This window comes from Verticillium nonalfalfae, assembly GCF_003724135.2.
Source record: "Verticillium nonalfalfae strain VnAa140/NRRL 66861 chromosome Unknown scaffold_132, whole genome shotgun sequence".
NCBI classification, from domain to species: domain Eukaryota; kingdom Fungi; phylum Ascomycota; class Sordariomycetes; order Glomerellales; family Plectosphaerellaceae; genus Verticillium; species Verticillium nonalfalfae.
This window is the reverse complement of record NW_021167357.1, coordinates 21542-38001: the sequence shown is the minus strand read 5'-3', so window position 1 is coordinate 38001 and position 16460 is coordinate 21542. Positions and strand designations below refer to the sequence as shown.

At 57.8% G+C, this 16460-nt stretch overlaps 6 protein-coding genes across 6 annotated transcripts; 1 reads left to right on the top strand and 5 right to left on the bottom strand.

Annotated features, from left to right (window-relative positions):
• Window positions 1-694: 694 nt before the first annotated feature.
• On the bottom strand, window positions 695-2053 carry D7B24_001601 (uncharacterized protein; the record flags this gene model as incomplete). Its single annotated transcript, XM_028635825.1, has 1 exon — window positions 695-2053. The coding sequence occupies one exon, from the start codon at window positions 2051-2053 to the stop codon at window positions 695-697; it is 1359 nt and encodes a 452-aa protein (XP_028491793.1).
• Window positions 2054-4361: 2308 nt separating this feature from the next.
• DHX57 (ATPdependent RNA helicase) lies at window positions 4362-8503 on the bottom strand (the record flags this gene model as incomplete). Its single annotated transcript, XM_028635824.1, has 2 exons — window positions 4362-4627; window positions 4681-8503. 2 exons carry the CDS (start codon window positions 8501-8503, stop codon window positions 4362-4364), a joined length of 4089 nt encoding a protein of 1362 aa, XP_028491792.1.
• A 437-nt stretch (window positions 8504-8940) lies between these two features.
• HNT3 (aprataxin-like protein) lies at window positions 8941-9837 on the top strand (the record flags this gene model as incomplete). The annotated part of the gene is made up of 2 exons (XM_028635823.1): window positions 8941-9028; window positions 9095-9837. 2 exons carry the CDS (start codon window positions 8941-8943, stop codon window positions 9835-9837), a joined length of 831 nt encoding a protein of 276 aa, XP_028491791.1.
• A 379-nt stretch (window positions 9838-10216) lies between these two features.
• D7B24_001598 (uncharacterized protein) lies at window positions 10217-10684 on the bottom strand (the record flags this gene model as incomplete). Its single annotated transcript, XM_028635822.1, has 1 exon — window positions 10217-10684. One exon carries the CDS (start codon window positions 10682-10684, stop codon window positions 10217-10219), a length of 468 nt encoding a protein of 155 aa, XP_028491790.1.
• Window positions 10685-11370: 686 nt separating this feature from the next.
• On the bottom strand, window positions 11371-12277 carry D7B24_001597 (uncharacterized protein; the record flags this gene model as incomplete). Its single annotated transcript, XM_028635821.1, has 3 exons — window positions 11371-11650; window positions 11709-12133; window positions 12200-12277. The coding sequence occupies 3 exons, from the start codon at window positions 12275-12277 to the stop codon at window positions 11371-11373; spliced, it is 783 nt and encodes a 260-aa protein (XP_028491789.1).
• Window positions 12278-13272: 995 nt separating this feature from the next.
• D7B24_001596 (uncharacterized protein) lies at window positions 13273-15722 on the bottom strand (the record flags this gene model as incomplete). The annotated part of the gene is made up of 4 exons (XM_028635820.1): window positions 13273-13572; window positions 13641-14180; window positions 14240-15559; window positions 15711-15722. The coding sequence occupies 4 exons, from the start codon at window positions 15720-15722 to the stop codon at window positions 13273-13275; spliced, it is 2172 nt and encodes a 723-aa protein (XP_028491788.1).
• Window positions 15723-16460: the final 738 nt, after the last annotated feature.

Below are 16460 nucleotides of genomic sequence, written 5' to 3'. Positions count from 1 at the left end.
CCTTCCTCGTTTTGTTCACCGACTCTGTTCGCCGCGCTTCTGCGCCTGCTTACTTGACCGAAAACTAGTTCATTCATCCACATGATCATTCCCCCCTCTGCGTCGCACGTACTCATCTCGCTAGGAACACGGCACCAGCCGCCTGTCTCTCGATCAATTCCAGACCATCACACGGCAGGTGCTAAACTAAGAGCTCTTACCCCTCCATACAGTCTGTCAGACCGAACACAACCTCCCCGATCGCCGACCTCGCGTCCCTTGACCCCCGCCTCAGTCGCACACAGAACGCTCTCTACCCTGGCCTGGTCTACTGAACACCCTCCGTCATCAGGCCGTGGCAGGGGTTCGCCTCCCATTCCGAACCCGCGTCACACGAGCTTTAATCTGATGTTATCGTCTTCACTTTGTAGTTTCCGACACGAGGGCCAATTGATGATGGGCATCAGAGAGGGGCAAACCCATCGCGTTGTCACATTCAGGGGCATGCATCGGTGAGACGGAAGGATAATGGTAAAAAGTGTAGTTCAAAGTTGGCTGGCCTACTGCCCTGCCTATCAATCATGTCGTGTCGTGAGGTATCCCAGGCGCCAAAAACTCCTTTCCGCCGCGCATCACAGGCTTTCTATCCCGGCAGAAGAAAAAAAAAAGAGCACAATCAAGAGCATTCGGGGGCAATGAGCAAGGTCTCCCTCGCTTAGTTCCACCAGTCGCCCTGGTCCTGCATGGCGCGCGCGACCTTGACAAAGCCGGCAATGTTGCTGCCGGCGACCAGGCTGGGCAGCTCGCCGTCGGCCGTCTTGACGTACTCCTTGGCCGTGTTGACACCGTTGAGGAAGGCGTTCTTCATGATGTCCTTGAGCTTCTCGTCGACCTCCTCGCGCGTCCAGGACAGACGCTGGCTGTTCTGCGCCATCTCGAGGCCGGACACGGCCACACCACCGCAGTTGGCGGCCTTGCCGGGTCCGTACCAGACGGCGGCGTCACCCTTGGTCTTGCGCGTCTCCTCGAAAACGTCAATGGCCTCCTGGGTGCAGCCCATGTTGGAGCCCTCAGCAATGGCGAGCACGCCGTTGGCGATGAGCGCCTCGGCCTCCTCCTTGGAGACCTCGTTCTGGGTCGCGCTGGGGAGGGCGACATCGACCTTGCCGACGTGGGTCCAGGGGCGAGCGCCCTTGATGTACATGAAGGCGCCCTTGTGGTCAAAGGCGGTCAGGGGCTTGCGCTCGAGCTTGAGGGCGGCGATGGCCTCAATCTGCTCGGGGGTGAAGGCGGCGTCGCCCTCGGCGACGAGACAGCCCTGGGAGTCGGACAGGGAGACAACGGTGGCGCCGAGCTCAATGCACTTGAGAGCGGCGTACTGGGCGACGTTGCCGGAGCCGGAGATGGCGACGCGCTTGCCGGCGAATCCACCCTTGCCGGCGTACTGCAGCATGTGGTCGACGTAGTAGACGAGACCGTAGCCGGTGGCCTCGGGGCGGATGAGGGAGCCGCCCCAGGAGTTGCCCTTGCCGGTGAGAACACCCTCAAACTTGTTACGCTCCTGGCGGTAGGTACCGAAGAGGTGGCCAATCTCGCGGCCACCGACACCGATGTCACCGGCGGGCACATCGGTGTCGGCACCGATGTGCTTGCTCAGCTGGCGCATGAAGGCAACGCAGAAGCGACGGATCTCAGCATCGCTCATGTCCTTGGGGTTGATGTCGGCACCACCCTTGCCACCGCCAATGTTCAGGCCGGTGAGGGCGTTCTTGAAGATCTGCTCAAAGCCGAGGAACTTGAGGACGGACAGGTTGACGGTGGGGTGGAAGCGAAGACCGCCCTTGTAGGGGCCGAGGGCCGAGTTGAACTGCACACGGTAGCCGCGGTTGACACGGGTGTTGCCCTTGTCATCCTCCCAGACGACGCGGAACTGGATGACACGCTCAGGGATGGAGACCACCTCGAGGGCGGTGCGGAACTCGGGGTGCTGGGAGAAGAGAGAGCTGTCCTCGAGCGTGCTGACAAGCTCGCTGTAGGCCTGGAGGAACTCGGGCTCGACGGGAAGGTGAGACATGGTGGGCGGTTGTGTGGTGTAGGACGTTGGGTTCTGGTATGTGACTATGGCTGCTACCTGAGCTGCTGAATGGAGAGGATGTATGTTGGTATCGTGGTGGCAGGCGAGCAGGTCGGTTGTCAGGCGTGAGGGAGAGAGAGAGGGCAGAGTCGGGACGCGAGAAAGAGACGGCGAGAGAGAGAGGTCTTTATAACCCAGGAGGAAGGAGCATCAGCGGTTGTTCGTTTCGGGGGCACCGCCAGTCGGTCATGCCAGCAGCTTCCGTTCGCGGCGACCCCAGACCCAGAACCAGGGGCACGCCCCCCTCCCCAGGGCGAGTGCCGCGTCTGCCCTCGCGCAATTATTTGCCTCTCCCGAAGAAAAGGTAAGGTGGGTGGTGCGGTGCGGCATGGGCCAGATAGTAGGTTTCCCCAAGCGACGGCCTACGGCGGAGGCGACGGGCACGAAGGTAGGTTGGTGCGAAATACGGAGGCTACTTGTCCGGGCCAGCGACCGCCGCTTGGCCCTGGGCTTGGGAAGCGCAGTGGCCCGGCCAGGCGTCCCGTCTTGTCGACTGGATTGACAAGAGGTGTCAGTGTGCTTCATGCTCATAGGCAGGCGAACGTTAGCTCTATCTCCCAATCGCAACGAGATGAGCCAATGGCGCGGCGACGAAGCAGGCGTCGACAAAAAGTCGCGACTAAGTCACCCCCGTGTCTGACGTACAAAAAACTGATGGCCTCCCAGGGTCGTGGGTCGGGGGGATCTTGGGGTCGTTCGTGGCAGCGGGTCTGTCGCACCCAGTCCAAGGGCGGCAGGGCCCTGGATCCCTGTCCATCCGTGCTTTGGCGCCGGGTTATCTCGTCCCATCTGCATCGGCAAGTCGCCCGGAATCTGCGATGACGGAGTGCGGCATGCTTTTTTTGGAGGGGGCAGGTCGCGTGCGGCGTGGCGCTGCAGCGTCCCCAAGATGCTTGTTTGCCCATTGCCCATTCATTGCTCATTGCTAGTGGGAGGCAGAGACAGGGCACGCTCTCGAGATGGACGGACGGTAGATGGGGATGGCCCTGCAGTTGCACTGGGTGAGCCCGCCCGATATCGCTGCTGGTCGCGGCCTGTCCCGTCGCCCTTGCCACGCTTTTCCATTTTCCATTCCCAGGGTATGCACGCACACGGCGAGGAAGGAGACAGAGAGAGAGAGAGAGAGAGAGAGGGTGGACTGACGAGAAGGCCGTGGCAGGAGCTACTCGGCCGAATCCCGACATCGGACACCGCCCGTGTTTCTGCCATTTCCGCGCCTTCTGCCCACCATTGCGCTCCATGTTCACGGCCAAGTCAGGTACCGCGCTAGATGCCTCTTGACCGGTCACTCCACCGAGAGTCTATGACACAACGAGATCACCATCACCGATGCCTATCACAAGCCAAAGCCAACGACAGGCCTGCCCCCCCCTTCTTCCTCCCAAGCAACCGCCAGAAACGCCAGCCAGAAACCGAGAAAAATTGAGAGAAGAAAAGTTCCGACGCCTCGGGCTGCACTAGTAAACCAGGCTTGGCAGAGACATCTGCAACTTAAAGCCGCAACGCAACCTCATGCCTGGAACGGATCGACATCCGCCCACCCTCGACCCATCGCAACCTACTTAGCAACATCTTAGCTGAAGCCTTGACACCAACGCCCCCCGCCGACCAACCAAGTCGGCCCTGTTCGTTATCTCTACCATCTCCGTGAGGCTCTACCGACCGCCTGCTCCGTAGCATGACCATCCATCTCTTGTCAGAGCTGTCGGTTCGACACGTCTGAACCATTCCCCGCGGCCTCATCACCTTGCCCCCCCCCCCCTCTTCCATCCCGCCCACCTCCCCTCTCGCCGTCGGCCACCCCCGACGAATCCCGCTCTGCCATCCCACTGTCCATCTTCCCCCTGAGCCGATTCTTTTTCGCAGCTCCATCAGCTACATCAGCTCCAGATCAGAAACAAAATCCCGCGCAAATCTCGGTCCTTTAGACCACCGCCTCGGGCACCCGCCTCGGATTTATTTTATCATCACCGACCGCCGCACATCACCATCCACCGACAACGGACAACGCCCCCCACCGCCAGGCTCGACGGCGAAACACCTCAAATGAGCTCCGGCCAACCTGTCCCGACTTTGACTCGACCTGACGGCAATGCGCAGCACACTACAAAACAAAGCACCAGCACAGCACAGCACAGCACCTCCGGGCGCAAAGTAATGCCTCAAATCGTGTCCACCGGGTTTCCTCTGCCCAACAGCAACGGGGCCGAAGACCCATCGGCCTTGTCGCGTGTATGTGTCTACTCTTTTACGCATCCAAACCATCGTGCTCAATCAACTTGGCAACCGCCTTGAGCACATCGTTGTCCCGCAAGTCCACCTCTGGCCTCTCCACCTTCAAACGGATCACATCGTCCACCATGCCGCGGAGTCGCGACACAAGCACGCCCACCCTCGCCCATCCTCGCAGCCGCAGCCAGCCGTCCACCACCAACCCCCGCCCCATTGTGTCCAGTTCGATGGCGCCTGAAAAGAGCAACAATGTGAACGCATTGAAGGCTTCCCGCGCAGAACCTACATCAGTACTTTGTCGTAAAGGAAACCGCAAGCCCGGAGGGAGTACTTACGTGTGAGATCGCGAATGAACGTCTTGCTCGTCGAGATGAGGCTAAAGTACGACATGAACGCCGCGCTGCCGGAGAAGCTTTGGCTTCCAAAGATGGTGCTGCTCGGGTGCACAAACACCCGCCCCTGCTCCTCCGTGAAATACTTGATTGCTCGCGCCTCCGGGTCGAGCTCGACCGCGCCTGACATGGAGTTGGCGAACTTCTTGTCTGGAAACTGGATCCGCGCAATCTGCGGGCTGAAAGCCGACGCTGTGAGCGCACGCAGCATGATTCGTGATGCGTAGCCCTGTGATGCCGGTGCCTCGCCTCGCGCCTCGTGGTCGAACGCCACACCCATCTCGCCCAGTGCGCCATAAAATTGCTGTCGCGTTGCGGAGATGTCTGTGAGCGTCAGGTAGGACAGGAAGTTGTCGTCGCAGAAATTGCGAAGCTGCCGCGGAGGTGTTCCGTCGCGCTTCATGCTGTCCCACTCTTTGTATGCCGCCAGGTCGGTGAGCAGATCACCATCGCCTTGCTCGAACCGCATGCGAGCCTCCTTTGCCAGGTCTCGTTTGTCCGGCGGAGACAGGAATGAACTTCTTGTGCTGAGAATTGCTGAAATGGTAACGCTGTCGTCGAGACATCCGAAGATGGACCCGTACACCATGAGCTTGGCGCACCGGAGGTCGGCCGGGATCATGGCCAACTGTTGCCCAAGTGCCGTGAGCTCGTCCCCGTCGAGAGCGCCCATTCGTCGCAGCATTTTGATGGCCCCATCCACAGCCGTGCTCGCGGGCGGCGTCGGCGATCGCCCGAGAAAGGCGGCAACATCTCGCATGCCCATGGCACGTACCGACAGGCACATTTGCTCCAAGGGTACACGCCTGATTTCAGGTTCCGGCCGCTCCGCCATTTGCATCTCCAAGTTGCGCGTGTACAGCTTGTAGCACTTTCCAGCCTGTACACGGCCTGCACGACCTCGCCTCTGCTTGCAAGCTGCCCTGGATGCCCACATCTCCTCAAGCTTCCTCATGTTGTTCTGTGCGTCATAGGTCGTCTCCTTGACCTTGCCAGAATCAACAACCGCCACAATATCGTCGATTGTGATGGATGTTTCTGCGACATTCGTTGCCACCACAACCTTCCGCTTGCCTGGGGGCGCCCTGGCAAACACCCGCTTCTGTTCCCTCGTCTCCAGAGAGGCGTGTAGAGGGAGAACATGCAGAGAGGAATTGGATGAAAGTGCCCGGCATGTCTGGCTAATCTCGGCAACGCCTGGCAGGAACACCAGAATGCCGCCTTCCTTCTCCTGGTACGACAGCTCGAGATCAATGGTCGAGATTGTCTCGTTCAAAAGGCTGTAGTTGATACGGTGACCGAGCTTCTGAATTGTCTGGCCCAGAGTTTCGCTTCGTGAATCATATGCGTCTGCTTTGAACCCAGTCATGCTGATAATGTCATCCATGTAGTAGTCCTCCACGGGGTAAGTCCGGCCCTCGATTTCTACGAGACCAACTCGGAGGCCCTGTGAGCGGAAATAATTCTCAAATGAGGCTGCGTCGAGCGTTGCACTCATCAAAACGAGCTTGAGAAGATCCTTGCGCGTGGACATGACCTCCCTTACTATGGTCAGCAGGAAATCCGTGTCCAAGCTGCGTTCGTGAACCTCGTCAATCACAATGTGACTGACGTCTGCCAGCGACGCTATCACGTCCTCGACCCGTCCCCCCGATGTCTGAAGGCGGCGCAGAAGCACACCAGTTGTCACAAACGTGATGCGCGTCTGTTGGCTCCGCTTTGACTCGCCTCGAATAGTGTAGCCAATCTCATCACCAACTCGCGAGCACCGCTCTTCCGCAACGCGGTCGGCAAGACCAAGTGCGGAGATTCGCCTCGGCTGCGTCACAAGCATGTTGGCGCTTGTGCCAAGGCCTTGGTTATATAGATCGTCTAGGAGGAACTGGACGGACTGGGTCGATTTGCCCGAACCAGTCTCTCCACTGATGATGGTCACATGGTTCTGGGCAACAGTCTGGATGATCTTTTCGTGCACCTGCCATGCCGGAAGTGACTGTCTCTTCGCCATCATCTTCTTGTAATCAGGGGTCTCTTGTCTCTTGAGCCATTGGTCCCGGCTACGGGGGTTCGGCGTCCAGTCTATTGGCCTGGGTTTCCTGGAAAGCTTGCCGCTGTGCCGTTGCAGCTGAGGTACGGTCCCAGGGGCTTCGGAGGCGGTGGAGCTAACAGCTGAGATTTCTACCAGCTTTCCAGGGTTCTCAATGATGCGGTTGATGTTTTGCTGAGCCCAGTCGGCTGCGACGAACACTTTCATAGGATCCGCACCATAGGCCTCCTGAACATAGGCCAGGGTCTGTTTGATGACCGAGAGCTTCGCCTGGGCGGGCAATTGCGCCAGCACCGTGATGACCAGGTGGACGGGATAGCTTAGCGACTTGCGGATCTGAAGGACCGTATTCACGTTTGTCTTTGACCCGTTTGTTACCGACTCCAGCTTGACTTGTATGATGTCTTCGGACATCTTGGTGACAAGGTCGCCGAATGAGGACTCCATCGCCACAACCTCGTCATCCCAAACCTCGTCCGCTGTCATGTCTGGGGGGAGAATGTCTGATGGTGCTATCGCAGTCCAGTCTTCAATAGACTGGCCCAAGAGCCGGCATTGCAGCGTCTCAGCCGCCTTGCTTTCATCACATCCAGTCTCCTCGAAGATGCGTGCACACAAGTCCAAGGCATATCCAGATTCGGCCAAGCGCTTCACAGCAGCCTCCTTCTTGAGGTCCAGAGACCCGACTGAAATGCCGGCGGAATAGCTCTCGGGGAGAGCCCAAGGAGGAATGTCGTCTTCGGGCACGTGAATCAGAAGCCATTCTAATGTCTCTTCGCGATCCTTGCAAATGTCCACGGCCTCTTCAATGTGGCTACGTCGAAAGCCCAGCTTGCTGAGGTCTTCGACAACGACCTGTCTCTGTGGAGCAGCCATGAAGACCTTGTTCGGGTTCCAGACGACATATTTCTGAATCAGAGACTCGACCTGGACTCGGGATTTGCGGCCCATCTCGATCTTGGGCACAGAGGTCCACCCCTTCATGGGGTTAAAGGAGCCAGCACCGCTGCCGCCGGCGAGCACAAGGCCGGCAGCGCCCGGCATGGACTTTGCCTTCTCCTTGACTCTCTCGATCTCCTTTCTCTTCTTGTCGGCAGCAGCCTTGGCTTCTTGTCGTTCGCGGATCGTCTTGAAGGGGTCCGCATCGTACATCCAAGCCTTGCCTTCCTTGACGTCCTTTTGCTTGAGCGCCTGAAAGTCCTTCCATAGAACCTTGTAGTCGGGAGGCAGAACTGTGTGCTTGTTCTGCATGCTGCAGACACGAAAGAGACCATATGTGGCAGCGAAGTGCCGGGCCTCAAGGGCGGTAGGCTTGGTGAGCAGATGCAGCAGGTCGGCGGGGATCTTGAACGGCTCCAGCCTAATCATCTCCTTGGTCTTGGGGTCCATGGCGCTGAGTGTGATGAGGCAAGAGTAGCCCTCGGGCGTCTTGCGCATGTTGTAGTCGGGCTTCTCCCACTGCTGCTTCTGGCAGTACTCGTTGAACAGGTTGACGGGCAGCTTTCCAGTCCAGGATGCGCCGCCGATGATCTGTTTTGCCGTGGGCTTCGGAGGGCCGACCGGGCCAGCGGCCTGTTCGATGAGAGACGGTGCCCCTTTCTTGCCCTTGGGCGCATCTTTGTCCTTGCCCTTATCCTTGCCCTTGTCCTTCTCCTTGCCGGTGGCAGGCTGCGAGGCGGACGCCTGCGAGGCGGCCTGATCCTTGGCCTTCTTCGCCATCCTGGGGTAGATAACTCTGGTGGAGAAGACTGCTAGTAACTCATGTGCGGCATGATGCACTGCAGCGTAGGCGTGTCGGTGAGAAATCAGGGATGAAGATCGTGAACGGGGGCAACTTTTCTCATGTCTGCCATCTCGGTCTGTGTCTGGTCGTCGCGAATGAGTTTTAGTGGGGCAGCGATCAGTCTACTGGGCCTTGTGCACAGCGCACTGTGACCCCGCGAAAGCTCTAGTGGGGGGTGGGTAGAGCCTCTGACGGTTTGCAAGACGCTTGTAGTGACGTGAAATACCATCAACATGTTCCTTGGCTCCATTGGCCGCCTTGGGTACACGACAACGGCACCGGTTACAATGCTGCCACATACACGAGACGACAGAAACCTCGGACTACGTTGACCGAGGCCCCAGAAGAGAACGTCAAGAGTGGTCCCGCAGCGATGGACAAGCTCCAGCAGGCTTCCAACGAAACAATGACGCGCGACGAGCTCGTGAGCTCAGCATCAACACAAAAGCAGCGCAATGCTTGTAGGAAGCTCCAACTCACTAAGGAGTGCCATGTCGAGGTCGGAAACTAACCACAACCCCTTCAAGTCTCCGAGCTGATGGCACCGAAGCCCAAGCGAGCAAAACCCTCCCCTGCCGAACGTCCCCGAGCACCACATCTCGACAGGTTTCGCGACAACCTCGGCGCCTACATTGACAACCCGGCCTCTTTTCCTGCGTCCCAGGTCATCTACTACGATGATGACTTTGTCGCGGTCCATGACCTATACCCCAAAGCGACGGTGCACGCTCTACTCCTTCCACGATCCCCGCAGCACAGTCTCCTCCACCCCTTTGAAGCCTTTGAGGACGCAGACTTTCTGGCTTCCGTGCGGAAGGCGGTGCGTAAACTCGAAGCCCTCGTTGCGAAAGAACTCCAGCGCAAACTCGGACACGAGAGCAAGGCCGACGCCAGGCGCGAGGCCGTGCTCAACGGCCATGTCGAGGTCGACGGCGACGAGCTGCCGCCAGGTCGAAACTGGGCGCTCGAGGTCAGGACGGGGATCCATGCACATCCGAGCATGAACCATCTGCACATCCACGTCTTCAGCAGGGACATGCATTCCAAGTGTGTCAAGCATCGCAAACACTACAACTCGTTCAACACGCCCTTCCTCGTCGACGTGGCAGATTTCCCACTGGCAAAGGATGACCCGAGACGGCACCCAGGCCACGAAGGATACCTGAAGAAGGACTTTATGTGCTGGCGCTGCCACAAGAGCTACAAGAACCAGTTTCAGCAGCTCAAGGCGCACCTGGAAGTAGAGTTTGATGAGTGGAAGAGGGAATGACGGCCTGGTCCCAAGAAAGATCGCGGAGCACTGGAGAAAATTCTCAAATTTGTAAGAGGACAACGTTAAGAAAACAAGACTCGGCAAGAAAAGAAAAAAAAAGGAAATACAGCGATCAACCCGCGTCATCCCGTGCTAGTATTGAGTGTGCGTCCCTTTCCCATCGTGTTGTCCAGACGCCTCTCCTTCCATTCCTGGCCGAACGTGAGGCTTGCTTGTCACAAGCATAGTCCCGTAAACATGTGTGTGCAGAACTCGTAACAATTTTTTTTTGGCGTGGTGGTTCTCAGTCCGTTTCCCCTGGGAAGCACATGTCAGCGCTCGAAAGCGGGAAAAAAATAGACACGCCAATTCAAGAGGGAAAAAAGACAACTCACGTTCAAGCCTCGTCCTGCTCAGCCTCTGACGAAGCAGCGCTCTTGCTCCGGGGCGACTCATCCGTCGCAGGCACGTCGGCCTCGGACGCGGCAGACTCTGGCTCCTCGCGCTCCACGGCAGGAGAGGAAGCAGCGGCGTCGCTCTTGCGCGGCCGGCCGCGACCGCGCTTGGACGGTGTCTGCGTCGCGCCGGCCGCCTTGGTAGTCGACGCGGTGGGAGCTGCGGCGGCGTCGCTCTTGCGAGGCCGACCTCGCGTGCCCGTCGACCGCGTGTTCATCGTCGACGTCGACTTGGAGACGCCAGCGGCGGCGGTGAGGACCTTGGGCTTGCCGACGCTTCCCTTCGGACGGCCTCGTCCTCGACGCGGCGTGCCATCGTCTACTCGCGGCTTCTGCTTCTTCTCCGAGTCGGGCTTTCTGGGGCGGCCGCGGCCGCGCTTGACGGGCTCGGCTGGGGCTTCTGATGCCATTGTGGGCGGTGGGTTCGGTGTGTGTGGTGGGTGTTGCTTGGAATCAAAGTTGAAAATCGACTCTGAAGGCGTCGATGAACGTGAATTGACAAGGAGTTTAGAGAAGAGACGGTGGTAACGCTTGGGTGATGCAAGCTGCAAGAGGTCCTCAATTCACGCGGGGGGGCTGAGCGTGTAGAAAGTGTAGAAAGTCGCGTCTCCATCCCCCAGTGGATACCTGTGCGCGCGCAAGTCAATCAGCAGACCCCTGTCCCCGGAGACGAATGAATCAAAGTCAGGGCACCTCCGCCTTTTAGCCCCTGCGTTGAGACTACTCCAACATAGCATCTACTCGGTAATCTCGTCACCAACGTCCCATCACAATGGCAAATCTCTTTGTTCCCTTCTTCATTCAGGACAGTTGCTTTTTCAATGCACGGTTTTGAGTTTGAAAACAAGTATTTTGAAGCGCTGATCAGACACGAGATGCACTGACGCGTGCAAGGCTTGACAATCGCGTGTTGCTTCCTGACTCGGTCGGTCTGCTGTATCCACGACCAAGCGCACGTAAATTAATCACAAGTCATATACATGCATGCTATCCAGCCCACGAGCCGAGTCACGTTGCTTTTCCGTCCCCTTTCCAGCATCCTCTCCCGGGGGGGATCCCTAGGTTTTGAGGCCTAGTGTTGCATTGCGCCGATCGTTTAGATCTTGACCTTGCCGCTGGCGCCGCTCTTGACCCTCTTGGCCACGGGGCGGTTGATGTGGTGGTCGGGGATCCAGCTCTCGTCGTAGCTCTTGCCGGAGCCCGTGGCCGCGGCGGAGGAGGCAGAGTCCTGCTCGGGGACGGGGACAGTGACATTGACGGTCCTGACCTTCTTGCCGCTACGCTTGGCCTGGGGGAACAGGGCCTCGATCCAGGTCTTGTAGACGAAGTAAAGAGTGCCAGTGAAGGCAGCGCTGAGGAACAGGTACAGGAAGATGCTGTGCACATTGTCAGAACGGCGCGCAAAGAAAATCAAAGGGCTTGCTCGACACGTACATCTGGGGGTCCAGAATGCTGGTGGGAGGCTCAACAACGGCGGCAGGGGCGTTGTAGGCAGGCAGCTGGAAGACGTCGCCCTTGGCGTTGCTGACGACGGCGACAAGCTGGAGCTTGACGTCCTGGGGCTGCATGTCGAGGGCGAAGGAGTAGGGCACAGCCTTCTTCTCCTTGGGCTCGATGGTCAGATCGTAACGCACAGCTGTCAGGTTGCGGACAATGACTTCGGTAGCCAGCTCCTCGGCGCGAGACAGAGAGCCGGCAACAAATGCGACCTGAATGGGGGCATCCTCGTGGTTGGTGATCTCGACGACCGCCTTGGTCGGGCGACCGTTGACAAGCTTCACACCAAAGATGTCGGCATCGGGAAAGGTAGCCTCGACATCGGCAGCCAGCGTAGGCGCATCGGCAACGGGAGCTCCCTCCTGTTTCAATTGGCGTCAGCGGCATGATGCAAGGGTCGGGGGGTCGCCGTCTCAGTGTAAACTCACAGGTACAGCATCCTGAGCGATGGCGCCGAAGATGGGGAGGGCGAGGAAGCCCAGAACAGCAGAGGTGAATTGAACCATGGTGGTATTGATGAGGCCTAGTTGCAGAGGGAGGAAGAGGGCTGAACTGGATCGAAGAGGCACAGGGCCGAGCAAGAAGAGGAGAACAAATGACCTAGGGCTTTTCCCTTTCGTTTCCGGCGACAAGCTTGTCTGTCTGTGAGGGGGAGGTAATGGAGAGTTCAGGCAGTGGTTGGAATTTGGGGAAGCTCTGGGGTGGCTGGTGGCTGGCCGGCTGCGTCAAAATACCCTGAACAGAGACACTGCCCGTGCGTGCCCTGGAGTCAGCAATGTGGCCAGAGTGCAACGTCCCCGCAAAGGGGCGAAAGGCAGGGCTCCACCTGCCAGCCACAGCACACGCCATCCGTCTCACAGCCACTCTTGGCTGTGAACATCGTGAGCTATGCCATGTTGACCACGTCAGGAGCCGCAAGGTTGACCGAATATATGTCTTTTTTGTTTCCTACTGACGAAGCAACCAGGGCGTGTCCGCTGCCCCTTGCATGACCCGCGTCAGCCGGTCTTTAATCACGTACATAAAAAAATTACAACGCCCACGGCCAAAGCAAATATTACTCGTAGACTCTTCTCCGATGTGCAGTCCCCGAGGCCCCCAACTCAGCACATGGCGGATTTTCCCCATGCATCGTCCATTTCCGGGAACTGGCTTGCTGTTCCCTCTATGCCTAGGCGGCAACCTCATCCGTAACGCCTGAGCTCGCTGGCCGAAAGTAGTGTAGCCAGAGTCGCAATGTAGAATAACAAGAACAGAAACAAATAACGGACAAGGGTGCGAACACCCTCCTCCAGGCGTTAAAGAAAAGAGTCGTGGGTCTCGTCAAGTCGTTTGATATTAGTCGTAAGGGGGTTGGGTGTCTCTCTTCCTTTGGGCCCCGTTTGGATCCATGTTGGACAGTGTGCGTGACTAGAGGGTCGAGCACCACTGGGCTGGGTAGGTTCGGATCTCATGAGACTCTGAGATGGACGACGCAGAATGAACCTTCAGACCTCCGAGCTCATGCGTTGATGAGCTGGCCTGTCTTGGCCGGATAGTTGAAGGCGCCTAGCTCGTTCTCGTAGCAGCCAAGGTCCATCAACGGGGAGGGATGGCCGGTGGGTGACCGTAAGGGGACAGTGAAGCCCTTCTTGAGTTCAATCTGGACGTACTCGGCCGCCCGCTTGTATCTCTTGTCGACATACTTCTCAAAGACAGCCGCGTGGTGCTCGCGAGGCGACTCGCAGCATGAGAGGATAAGGCGCACGAGTGACTTCAACTGACTCCATGTGTATCCCGAGTAGTGAACATGGGCCTGGGACTGTAGAAAAACGTGTTAGCAAGAATGTCACGGACTGAATCAAACGCACGGCGCTGTTGGTAACTTACCCAGTCGCCCTTCTTCAGAATCATGCGGGACAGGCAGTGGGCGCCTGCCGCCAGGAAGCTAGGCGGGCTTGCCACGAAGCGCTCGTCCATGATGGTCACTTCGAGGAAGTACTTGGCTAGGGTGCGTGTCTCCAGATCGTAATCGTCGGCTTTGCTAATGCGTCTGAGGAAGCTCATTGGACCAGGCCATCCCAGCTCGAAGCCTAGCATGCTCAGCATGAAGCGCTCCGCCTTCAGGATCTCCTCGACGGCGTACGACCCATCAACCATGAAGACAATCTCCTCAAGCGAGGGGCAGTTGATCTCTTCATACTTGGACGCAAGCAGCAATGCGGTGGCACCAACAAGCTGGAGCTTGCCGATAGAAACCGCCTTGAACGTCAAGAAGCGGTCGATAAAGTTGACCGTCAGGAAAAGAGTTTCCGGAAGGAGACTGAAGCGTGCATGCACTTGCACAAGCCAGTCCATGAGGACTGAGCGCATAGACCACTGGATTTCGGACTGGTGATCCATATAATGGGGATCGGGCATCATGCGCGTCTGTGCCGGTGTCAGTAAGCTACTTCGAGGAAACGCCGCGAGAAATAGTGATGACTGACCTCGAGTTCCTGGAGATACTCAAAGATATCTTCGCCGTACTCTGCGACCATGCAGACATCCCAGAACTCCTCCTCAACCTCATCAGGAGTGCGATGGTACTCGACATGCTCTTTCGCGGCCTGGAGCTCTCGCTGCACGAGTTCCGTAAACTTGGGAGCAAGGAGGGCAGTCGCACCGCTGACAGTCATTTCACCACGCGACTTGTAGGAGTGGGCCGTCGTGTACCCCTGGTCATCGTAGAGTTCTTCTTCCTCAACCTCGTCCCAATACTCCTCGGGTTCCGACATGGGAGGAGCAGGCAATTGCTCAGACAGAGCGAGATCCAAGTTCTGGTCCAAGTTATGTGAAGTCTCGCCACCAGTCTCAGGGTATTGGGATGCGGCCTTGTCGTCGTATCCACGGTCTTGGACAGAGTGGCCGTTCCCTTCGATTCCTTGCAACTGCTGATCGAGGATGTGTTCGAGGGCATCCTCGTAAGCGGCCTCGGTAACGTCGTCAAGGTACTTCGACTCTTCGTGATCGAGAGGCTCGGACGTCTGTGCCGCGAGGTACCGGCTCTGCGTGCGTCGCAGCGGTTGTACAACAGCCTCGTTCTTAAGCTGGGGCTGAGACTTGTGGTGGCGAGGCTGGAAGGTTGTCATAGCGGGTTTCGCAGGGGCAAGGTGGGCCATACGGTCGGCTTCTTGATCATGCAGAAGAGCGCCATTGTCCGCGGACGGCGCCATGTTCAGATCGACATCCAACATGCTGCCCTGGTTGGCCTGAACTTCGTGATCGGCCGCGAGGTGTGCAAAAGATGTAGGGTCGAGGATCGACTCTCCCTGGAGAGTGTCGACTGACGTCGAACCCACCAGCTTGCCATCCGCCGTCATGGGTCTCGAGGCCTGCACAGGCACGAGTTGAGCCTGCGACGCGTCGGGTCGCGTATCATTGTGGACAGCGAGCTTGTTCTGGCTGCCAATGTGGCTAGCTGAGGCCATCGTCTTCAGATTGCCCTTGGCCGGTTGGGAAGGAGCAATCGATCGCTGTGCGGGCTTGGAAAATCCAAACGTGGCTTGCGTGCTGAGGGTGTTCTTATCGGCAGCGACGGTAATCTTGCCCTTGGTAGCGCCGACAGCGCCGCTGCCCGAAGTGAGACCCTTGACAACATTGCTCACATCACCAAAGACGGTGCGCTTGGCAGCGGCCTGGAGGGCACCGTTGCGGGAAGCGGCTTGAAGGTTGCCTGTAGACTTGTGGCGCTGGTGTCCAGACTGCTTGCTCGTGATCGTCATGTTCTCGTTGCCCAGCGCGGGGAGGGCAGCGCGAGGTCGTTGAGGCTGATGGTGGAATCCAATGTCAGAATGGCTCCTTCTGTGGTGATGACAATTGTGATGGAATGGGATTGATGTGATTGTTGGCAAGAGGAGAGTTGGGTTGGGCTGGCGGAGGTACAGAAATTGGCAATTACACGGAATAGGATAAACTTACTCTGGCGTCCATGTTGATTATAGTGGTCCAAGCTTAGATATGCTGTGTGAATGCCGCGCGCTCTTGCACTTCCGACGAGTCCTCTGAGAATTGGAAGATAGTCTGGTGATTGTCAAGCGCCGTGTCTCAATCTTCGCTCAGTGCATCGGCGGTATTCTGCTCGTCTTTCTGTTCGAGGATAATCCCGTAAACAAGCTGGTGCCTACTGCTAGGTCGGAACCTGAATTCTGATGCCAAAGCAGTGCCGGGCAGTCAGGTCGTCGTGTGAAGAGCTGCTGGAAAGAAACAGTTCAAAGGCTGCCTTGTCGAGAAAAAGAGGTGAACGGCCGATTGGAAGGGAGATGAATGGGTTGGCTGCGAGGTTGTCGACGTCGTCGTGATTTAGGCCTGGCTTGCCGCGAAAGGGGCGACTATGATGACAGCCGGTAACTACCAGGTGGATGTTGGGCTTGGTAGGGGAGTTGGGGGAGGGAAGGATATGGATAAGACGAAGGGAAGGAACCGAACCATGGGGCAAGAAGAGTGTGCTGCCTCCTCTAGGAATGCGGTTGTTATACGGCTAGTGCCTTTTTAAGAGGTGCGACGATGGAAGGTGAGATTTGTTTGTTTACCATGGGACCTGGCAGGCACAGGAGCTTCTCCAGGATCCAGAGTTTGGTGGAGACCTGTCTAGCCAGGAACTGACCACTGACGCGGTCGCACGTGCTTGGAGCTCCAACAGACGCGCTCCGGATTGGACAATCATGTGGA